This window comes from Lampris incognitus, chromosome 4 (assembly GCF_029633865.1).
Source record: "Lampris incognitus isolate fLamInc1 chromosome 4, fLamInc1.hap2, whole genome shotgun sequence".
In the NCBI taxonomy this organism is placed as follows: Eukaryota; Metazoa; Chordata; class Actinopteri; order Lampriformes; family Lampridae; genus Lampris; species Lampris incognitus.
This window is the reverse complement of record NC_079214.1, coordinates 27,320,776-27,331,723: the sequence shown is the minus strand read 5'-3', so window position 1 is coordinate 27,331,723 and position 10,948 is coordinate 27,320,776. Positions and strand designations below refer to the sequence as shown.

Sequence of the window (10,948 nt, the reverse complement as noted above, 5' to 3'; positions counted from 1 at the left end):
TCCAAATTAGAAGAAGTAATTACGGTCCTCTCAATGGGGAAGGGACAACCAGTTAACACGTTAGTTGGAGACCCTTCATTAACTAGTCATCTTGCAGACCCCAATAACCCTCGGATAACTAGCTCCCTAAAGAATGAAATAATTAAAAAGAACCAACTGAAGGGCAGGACTGAAATGTTAAAATGGTTTGCCTATGACACGAACTTCATGCCCAGTAAATATGACACAAGGTTAGACATTGGACTGGAAATGGTCTTACTGGGTATTGCGCACTCTTAAATCAAGGTATGGTTTTGAGCTTTCAGGACCTTAAGGAAAACTTTAATCTGCAGAATCAGGATCACTTTAGGAATTTACAAAGTAGAGATTTTGTTGGCAAGGAATTTCCAAAAGCAACACCACAATGGGAAAATAAATCCTGGATATCTTTCAAAATGCCTATAAAGATGCTATTCACCAAAAACTAATGTCTAAATTAAATCTGCTCTTCACAATTTAAAAAGAGACCATACTCAGAATATTAAACAAGATGGGGAGCAGAGGGTAATTTTGCAATAACACTGGAAGAATGGGATAGGATCTGCAGACACCAATCGTTAATGACAAGCATTCTTGTGTACTCCAGTGCAAAAGACTAACTACTCTAATCAGACTGCCTGCTGGAGGTCCTGTGGAAGCACAGTGGCAAACCACTTTCACATTTTCTGGAATTGTCCCTCTGCGGCTCCTTTTGGAGAAGTATTCACGGTGTCCTGGAGAGTCTTTAAGATGAAAATCCATTTTAATTTTAAAATCATGTGATCTAGAAGAGTTTCCCTGCGCAAAGTGAGATACTTGTTGAGGGTGCCGTTAGTGGCATGCAAAAAGACTTTGACCAGAAAATAGCTTAAGATATACGTAACTGGATCAATATAGTCTACAATAAATCTTCGGCAGTCCATCGAAAATGATGATTACTGTGATGCAGTTTAAGCTTGGCAAGCATGCCTGTGGGCCATCAGGCCCACATTTGAGCGACAATATTGTCCACATTTGTCAAAGACAAATGTTGTTTGAGTTGGTCTGTTATAAGCTGTCCTCACAAGTGCTTTTCCCATCAAGCTCGCCTCACATCACGCCTTGCACAGTAGTTAAGACAGCCGGTGTCGTGCCCCCACCGAACAGTATCTCTGGACCTCAGAACCCATTCCTAAATGATACACCGTAGTGCAACGGGCTCAGTAGATAAAGAGGTTGCCCCGCAGTGACAGCTTACTTGTCAAGTGATGCCATCCATTGACCAACAGAGTGGTTCTTCTGCATGCCATCTGATGTTTGTGCCATTGGTCCGATAGGGCTCATGATCCTATTGGGCTCTTCTGCCGCAAATGCCATCGACCGCCCTGCTGCCAGCACCTTCTTGGATTCAAATTTGGAGTTACCTTCCCCTAGCCTTTGCCTAAAGAGGCAAATCTACAAGCCAGTAGAAACAATAATTTATAGTATATACACAATGGAGAGAATTACCTTTAAACTAAGTCGAATTGATGTCGTTGATGAAAATTGGTCAAAATGGCTTACCCATGTATCAACTACAAGGACTGATTTTATATAGCTGTAATATATTATGTTCAGGGCATAGCTTCCAGTTTAAAATAAGTTTTTTCTCTTCCAACGGCAGAATCATTATGGGTTGATATGAATATATACGTACATGGATATGCATGTGTGTGTGTGTTGTGTGCGTGCGTGCGCACGCGCGCGTATACACGCACAACTTCGTTAAACGAAACACTGAAAAAAAATTTTTTCTTTTAATGTAGACACCTCCCCCTTCCTCACTGGACATTGTGCACGTGATGTTCATGATGAGGCAGTTAATATGTTATGTTCTTTCCCGTGTAGCTTTATTGACAGCTGATGATTGTTTATGGCATGAAACAGGCTTGTACTGTCCATTAAAGAACTTACTTGAATCACTGGATAACTTTGTTAAAAAAAAGCACTCAACGGTAGGAAAAGTGCTCAACAAATAAGGAGCAAAATAATCCAGTGATTCAAGTAAATTCTTTGAGACAATTACATATCTGTCTCATAAAGTGTTTACTTGAATCACTGGATTTTATAAATATATATTTAAATATTTTTTAAAAAGAAAACAGTAGGGAAAGTGTTCAACAAATAAGGAGCAAAATAATCCAGTGAGTCAAGAAAATACTTAATGAGACAGTACAAGCCTGTTTCATGCCATAAGCAATCATCAGTTGATGAATGCTGATGATTGCTTATGCCATATGATTGCTGATGATTGCTTATGCTTGTATTGTCTCATAAAGACATTGCCATAAGCAATCATCAGCTGATGATTGCTTATGGCAATGTCTGGCATGAAACAGGCTTGTACTGTCTCATAAATAATTTACTTGACTCACTGGATATATATATATATATATATATGTGTGTGTGTGTGTGTGTGTGTGTGTGTATGTATGTATGTATGTATGTATATAGCATTTTTTTCAGGAAACCATCAATGGTGTTGGTAAGAGTGCTCAACAAATGAGGAGGGGAATATTAAGATTATTAAGATAATCTTAATATACTATATATCTTAAGATCTTGATATATATGTTGTCGAGCGGTGGAAAGAACACTGAGGAGCTCCTGAACCCGACTAACACGTCCTCAGTGGAGGAGATAGAGTCTCAGGGGAAGCCCCATCCATATCCCTGGCAGAGGTCTCTGAGGTAGTTAAAAAGCTCCTCAGTGGCAAGGCGCAGGGTGTGGATGAGATTCACCCTGAGATGCTGAAGGCTGTGGACATTCTTGGGCTGTCTTGGTTGACACGCCTCTTCAGCGTTGCATGGAGGTCGGGGACAGTACCTGTGGATTGGCAGACTGGGGTGGTGGTTCCCATATTCAAAAAGGGGGACCGGAGGGTGTGGTCCAATTATTGGGGCATCATATTGCTCAGCCTCACTGGGAAAGTCTACTCTAGGGTGCTCGAAAGGAGGCTTCGACCGATTGTTGAACCTTCGATTCAGGACGAACAGTGCAGATTTCGTCCTGGCCGTGGAACAGCGAACCAACTCTTTACCCTTGTGGAAGTGCTGAGGGGGGCATGGGATTTTGACCAGCCAGTCTACGTGTGTTTTGTGGACTTGGAGAAGGCTTACGACTGTGTAACCCGGGGCAGTTCTGCGGGAGTATGGGGTACCAGGGCAGTTGCTACAAGCCATCTAGTCCTTGTATAACCAAAGTGAGAGCTGTGTCAGCATTCTCGGCACAAAGTCAAACACGTTTTCGGTGGGTGTTGGACTCAGCCAAGGTTGTCCCTTGTCTCCGATTCTGTTTGTGATATTCATGGACAGGATCTCAAGGTGCAGCCAAGGTGAGGAGTGTGTCCGTTTTGGGAACCTCAGAAGTGCATCTCTGCTCTTCGCAGATGATGTGGCTTTTACTGGCTTCATCAGAACGTGACCTCCGGTGTGCACTGGGGCGGTTTGCACCTGAGTGTGAAATGACCAGGATGAGAGTCAGCACCTCCAAGTCTGAGGCCATGGTTCTCTACCGGAAAATGGTGAATTACTTCCACCGGGTTGGGGATGAGTTGTTACCTCAAGTGAAGGAGTTCAAGTATCTCGGGGTCTTGTTCACGAGTGAGGGTAGGATGGAGCAGGAGATTGACAGGCAGATTGGTGCAGCATCAGCTGTAATGCAGACGTTGTACTGGACTGTTGTGGCAAAGAAGGAGCTGAGCCGGAAGGCAAAGCTCTTAATTTACCAGTCAGTCTTCGTTCCAACCCTCACCTATGGTCATGAGCTTTGGGTAGTGACCGAAAGGGTGAGATCGCGGATACAAGCGGCTGAAATAAGTTTCTTCCGTATGGTGTCTTGGCTCAGCCTTAGAGATAGGGTGAGGAGCTCGGACATCCGGAGGGAGCTCGTAGTAGAGCCACTGCTCCTTCGCATCGAAAGGAGCCAGTTGAGATGGTTCGGGCATCTGATTAGGATGCCTCCTGGGTGCCTTCCTTTGGAGTTTTACCGGGCACGGCCAACTAGGAAGAGACCCTGGGATAGACCCAGAACTTGCTGGAGGGACTACATGTCCAATCTGGCCTGGGAACGCCTTAGAATCCCCCAGGAGGAGCTGGAGGGCGTTGCTGAGGAGAGGGACGTTCTGAAGTGCCCTACTTAGCTTGCTGCCACTGCGACCCAACCCCGGAAAAGCGGCTGAAGATGAGATGAGACGAGATCTTTATGTGTGTGTGTGTGTGTGTGTGTGTGTGTGTGTGTGTGTGTGTGTGTATGTATGTATTTATATGTATGTATGTGTGTGTATATATATATATATATATATATATATATATACACGTGTGTGTGTGTGTATGTATGTGTGTGTGTGTGTGTGTGTGTGTGTGTATATATATATATATATATATATATATATATAATGTACATTTTGTTTATTTAAGAGATGGATCCTCCCCTATTGTGTATTGTCATTTTAACCCTTTTTTTCCCTCCTTAAAGTGTGTGTTTTGTGTCCGGTTGGCATATGTGTATCAGTTTTGGTTATCTGTGTTCTTTAAAAGAAAGCCTAATAAAAAAAGAGGAAAAAAATAAAAGTTCTATAATGACACTTACCCAGAATCAAAAATGGCTGATTTTCAGCCCAAACTGGCCTTAATGGTTATGTTAGCTCTAACAAGGATGGGGCCTGCATGGCCACAGTTTGTTGGCCTTTGCTCATGGCTGACTAAATGCTATTTCAGTCTGCAGGAAATCGTTTTTATTAGTGATTTAAATTCGCTCTGTGTCTCAGTCTCCCTCTTCCTAAGGTGACTGTATCTTCATTTGATGACATTAACATGAGCTATCCAGCCATGTATATGCAGCAGTAGAGAGATAAAGGAGATTGACCACACAATTTCACTAACTATGCAGTAAGACAAGCCGAATCCTTGTCAACCAGCTGAAATATGTTTGAGCAGCAAAACACTTATGAATTGAATAGTTCACATTCACAGGTTTTGGGTGAATATCCAGCCTTACCATTTAATCTGTGATGAAATGGTGCAGCAGCATACAGCGCTCCTATTGGAGACACCTGTCATCATTTAGTAAGTGGGCTTTTTGCTCACTTTTGCAGTTATTTTTCTTGGTTGTTGGAGCAGCATCTAAACCTGGTCTACCGCCACTGAAAGAGAAAATTTGCGATTTTTCACTTGGCTGCACAGAGCTTAAGAGCTACTTGGCTATAATGCAGGCCTTACAGTGTCCCTAAAATGGTGAATAACGGTGTGTCTCTAATGCCGCTTATCATTTGCACTACACTACAATAACATCTTTAGGTCGAGATAATTGTTAAAATCCCCACCAGTGAACAACTCGTGTCAGAAATATTCAAGCATGGCATTTGGCAGCATGTCTGTATATATAGCAGTGGAATTCATAAAGCTTACTGTGAGAAAATATCATTGGCTACTGGACATTGACATATAGGACTTACTGGACAAGGATGGGCCCAATTTTTGAGAGATAACAAAAGGGATTACTTCTTTTAGAAGAGCGTAAGCATTTCAGCAGTCCTTTGCATCAGGTTTATAGTGTTTACAGTCCTCACCATGTATGCTACAAAATGAGATCTGACTGTTAGCAGTGCATTTATAGAGCAAACACAGCCTTCCCGGGGCTCACATGCCACAGGAAGAGACGAGAGTGAATCACCACCTTCTAGAAATGCTCACACTGCTGTGCTCGACCAATTAGAAAAAAAAATGACCATGAGTTATTAGGCATTCACACTGGGATGATGACCCCAGTTCTGGCCAGCCATGAGCTAATGGAGCAAAGCTGCTCCCAGCGACTTCAAAGAGCAGACCAATTATTACTTATCCTGAAGTACTTGGAGCTCACAGTGGTTTTGAAACTATAGTGCAGTTGTCTGGAAACTGTAGAAGGAGCCCTTTTTTTTAAATTACTAATAATAGGTGTGAGTGAGGAGGGAAAAGGAAACACCTCTAGGATGGGCATGTCATCATTAAAGGCATAATCACAGGATGTTCATTCAGAACCTGTTATACAGGTTGATTTTTTTTTTAATTAACACTTTTGTTTTCTTTATCTGCTTTTGTGTTACCTCTGCCTTTTTATCTGGAGCAATGTCTGTTGTAGAATTATGTCATTGAACTGGCAGCTGAATAGGAATGTCTTTCCCAGGAGCTGGAGAACTTGAGGAAGCAGGCAGAGATCATCCCTCAGCTCATGGCCGAGTGTGAGACCATCACTGAAAAACTAAAGGTAAGGTCCAGAGCAGCCCAAAACCCCACAAATATTTCCTAGCAACCCCCCACCGGTTGACCCGTCAGCCTTGACGTCTGACAGAGTACAATGAATCACAGAGAGCTGCATTGCCCTAAAACACATACAAGTATGAATCTGCTGTTGTGTTGACATAGCATGTGTGCTCTGAAGCGTAAGCAATGCCCTCTGATGGAGGTAGAGAATGAGAGTTGCATTCCTCATTATGCCCAAGGGCTGGTAAGGCGACATTCCTGTTGCAAGTCTCTGTCATGCACACATACACTTGTTCAGGTCAGCACACCTATTAATGAAGGTAAACTCTGGTTCTATCAATAAAAAATAGGTGGTAAGTCACGTTTATATTATTCACTTAACGGTTGCATCCTGACATCATAAGTATCCTCCTGCACTTTAGGGTGCAGAAAAATTGCTACTGTATCTCTTTCACAGCTTATTAGGTCTCTGGCGGGTCTTTTCTTGTGTGATTTGACCAAACCGTTTGGCTGATTGTAAAATCACTCTATTATGGTTGAGAGCTTTGCTTAGAGCTCTTAATCAGGCTTTAAGACCCAGGCTTGCAACGTTTCACATCTCAAATCAATGAGCACGCCAATGTGCTCGTGAGGCGACGTCGGGTGGGAAATTCCGTTGTTGACCAAAACCCTGGAATGATATGGAGTCGTGCTCACCACCTCCCATCTACTTGGCGAGAGGGAGCACCTGTTTTTCAAGGCCTGTTTCTTTGTCATCCGACCTTTTGTGAAACCTGAAGTGCCAGGTTTGGAGCATGACAGCATGCCCAGTCGGTATCGACTCTGATGTGAGCTGTATTGATAGTGATGCCGGTCCCCACCCCTGCCCTGGACTGACTCTCGGCAGGATTTCATCATCCAAGCTGTCATGCATACGGTGCCGTTTATGCTGGGCAGGGAGGAGGGAAGGAAAAAAAGAACAAAAAACAATGGCATACCTAACGCTGTGATGTCTTACTAAGTCTAGTTGCCAGGTTTATTTTTCCATCAACCAACTGTATGAAGGACAATAGCAACAAAAAACTGGCTGAAGCAGAAACCTATTCAACAAACAGGCTATCCAAACTGAGAGGAGAGAGAAAGCCAACAACGGCATTCCTCAAATACCTCTCTATCCACAAGGCTCCAAAGCAAATTGACTCAGCATCCATAGCGGTGGAAGATGATAGATAAAATACAACCACTGGAAATTACTCCCCTGCCGTGGCTAATCACTGACCTGAGCCAATTTGATTTAACTTCCCGAATATTCCTGTTTTTTATGCTATTTAAAAAAAATCTACTTATTTCTACATCCGTGTAGTCCTGGCTTCTCTATAAAAAGACACCCTACATGGAGATCAGGTTTCAGGTGTCAGCTGGAGGATACAGTTATGCAGGCACAGTACCCCCTCAAAGCTCCCAATTTTAAACCCCTCCCCTCAGCGATATCTTTGGCATTAATATGTCACTACTGTTGCCTGCCAGTCTGGAGGATATATTTTAGTCCTTTTAACACAGCCACACAGTATAAAATCTTAACACGGACTACATATAATTTTGATTATATCTAAAAACCATGGTCAATTCTCCTGATGTCCATAACACATGTATACTCAAAGTAAAGAGCCAAATGCACTGGGTATATTAACTCCATCTGTAGTGAACTGCACTGCAAAGTTGTTATTCTTGAACTTATTCTCGATTGAGGGAATTGCTGTGTTGCTATGCTCTCACCCTGTAGTGTGTTTGAATTAAAACTGGAAATTCATAGCTGTTCGGCTCCTTATGAGATATACAATATAGAATGATATATTCAGTTTATCATTTTTCAATTTACAATTGGCTGTCATTTGGGGAGGCTCCTTCCTTGGCTGTGATGTGTATATAGCAGTGCACCCAAGGCACCCATGTTAGCTCTGCTTAGACAAGGACATGCAGCATGACACGACTTCCCCTGACATAACTTCTAACCTAGGTGATAACTTTGATTTCCTTGTATGTCCATCATTTGACTCGCTTGTTGCACTGAAACATTGTCTTGGATCTTCTCCTCTTCATATCTCTATCCGCAGGCTGCAGAGACAAAGAACAAGGACTTGGAGGGAAGGATAGAGATTCTTCAGACTGACATAGAGGAAAATCAGCAAAAGCAGGGCAACATGAAGGGAGAGCTGAAGAAGTTCATGGATATTCTGGACGGAAAGATAGACGAGCTGCACGAGTTCAGGCAGGGGCTATCCAAGCTAGGTGTGGACAACTGAGACGGTGACAAACTGAGAGCTGAAAGGGTCAGAAGTCAGATATGAAAGATTTTGTTTTCCCACTGTATGTCTTCAGGGTAGTGCCAAGTGGCACCCACTTCCCCAGGTGGTGTTCACTCAAACAATCACAAACCATCACGTTGGGAAGAGGGGAAGAGACAGACACTTATTTAAGTCCAGAATGCTCCACCAAATGGCTCAGTTCTTTATGAACCATATCCAGAATCAATATTTTAGGTTTTTTTTTTTTAATTTTTGGTTTGGTTTGGTCTGTTTCTGTTGGGGGGGGGGGGGCATCAAAGCTGGTGGTGGGCTTTTAGTTTCTATCTGTCTTTTACTGAAGGCTGCAGAAGTTCTCTGGATGTCTGGGCTTACAGTGGGAAGTAAAGGGGGCTTCCAAGGGCTAATCGTGAGGAACGCACTAAGAAAATGCTGTTTAGCACCACTAAAGTAATAACTGGTGTTAACTCCTTCTGGCCACCTCAGAGATTTAGCGATGATAAAAAATCTTTTTAAAAGACTGTCCTTGCTTTTGCCTCATGTATATCTCAGGTGTGTTTGAAGACAGTTTGTACTCTTTAGATAATATGCACATGTCAAGTGGCCGTGACACAAAAGTGCCTCCAGGTGGGCCTTCTCCCATCTGGTGAGGAAAACTGGCCAAGCGATGGCCATCACCAGGATAACTACTTCGATATTTTTGTGAAAATCCTGATGACATAAAGTTTTTGTTTTGTTTGTTTTTTGGGGGCGGGGGATGGGGGGGGGCTTACTTCTAAACCTAGATGAAAAAGTACTGGCAAGATGTGCCCATCCTAAAGGATGTGGATGCTTTGTGATGATGGAAAAGGAGAACACAAAGGGGGGGGGGGATGGGCATTTCAAAAACTACTCTTAAGGATGGACAGGGGCAGGGGGCAATTGAATGTTGGGCCATGTTTTCAACACACACTCCTTTAGAATTTAATTTGCATTATAGAAGAAAGGCACCTCTCTCTCGTCTGTAGACTTACAAAAAAAACCACTATAGTCCAAAACTGACATTGGGGGTAAACCGAGTTGCCATGAGTGCAGTGTTCAAAAGGATTTTGCATGTGTGATGGTGTTTATGTCCATTTGTAGAACAAAGAATTATGTCTTCAGACTTGTTATTGCTGTTTGTGCTTCCCACAAACTCTTTTTTTATGGTAGTGGTTTTAGTTTGGTGAGGGGACTTGGTGCTGCTAGTTGGATGAAAAAAAGTTTAGGTGTACGTCACCAAAGATCGATCAAAAAAACCTTTCGAGTTTCATCATTTTCGTTCCTTTATGAAATGTATTTATTTTGGTGCCTATTTGCAACTGGCATTTCTAGAACCTACCCTGTACATTAACAATACCTTAACTTAAAGTTTGTCTCTATAAATATAGTGTACAGTATACGTATACATACCAAATTTTTGGCCCCAGAGCTTTTATAATGTAAGGTTTTGATTGCAGGATAATGTCAAAGTTCTTTATGTTTTGAAAAATGGGAAGTCTGTTTATAGAATACAACAATATGCTGTGTTAAAACATGACGTTAAAATCAAAGGCACATGTTGGAGTGGAATATATGTGGGGAAATACTATCATGTTATAAATGTATATTTTCCATCACTGTTTGGATCTTGTTATCACTAAGGGACTTGTGCTTATTGCCCCCTCTCTTTTTAACCCAACTATTCATAAGTCATCTGAACCTGGATAATACAACATATGATTCTTCCTGTCAAATATATGCCTCCTATCCACTTTTGTGACTCATGTTCAATATTGTACGATAGAACTGACGATTGTTAAAATATAATTTAATTACAGTGCGGAGTCAGTGTCCTCTTTTCGGTACAAATCCCTTTATGAAATGCAACTAGAGTATGACGTGGTGGTTATTATGCACCAGTAGGCTGCATTTCAGCAGCCGTTGTGTAGAGACGATAAAGGAAGCACCTCTATCGATTGCAGGTCGGCATAGAGGAGGGTGGGCAGAAAGTCAGCACACTGTGTAGACTTATGAAGGTAATGCATAGCATTGTGAAGTTCCACATTGCCCGAGCCATGCTTTTCAAAGTTCCTAGGTAAGAAGCTGTTAGAAGGAATGAACCTTGAGCTATGCAACCAGAGATGTATCCTAATGAAGTTTTACTGAAGATGTTGCTCCACCTCACTTCTCCCTCTCTTCACGGTGATGCTGATTTACATGGCACTAAATGCAGCCCTAATTGCAACAGAAGTGCAAAGCATAATTAAAAACGCTGGGATGATGTGGTGCTGTGTATCAATTTCTGTCAGATCAGGACGGATGAAGGGAGGAGGGAAATGATGGTTCTTTGAGGAGTGGAGAACCTGAACTCGAAATTCCCACATCATA

General features: G+C 42.4%; 1 protein-coding gene across 1 annotated transcript in view; it reads left to right on the top strand.

The window, feature by feature from the left end:
* Positions 1–8,762, top strand: part of homer2 (homer scaffold protein 2) — a 42,948-nt gene extending 34,186 nt beyond the window's left edge. Inside the window, exons 8-9 of the mRNA XM_056278946.1 lie at positions 6,202–6,282; positions 8,372–8,762. Coding sequence (XP_056134921.1) covers positions 6,202–6,282; positions 8,372–8,560 — 270 coding nt within the window. The 3' untranslated portion in view covers positions 8,561–8,762. The remainder of the gene's footprint in view (positions 1–6,201; positions 6,283–8,371) is intronic.
* Positions 8,763–10,948: the final 2,186 nt, after the last annotated feature.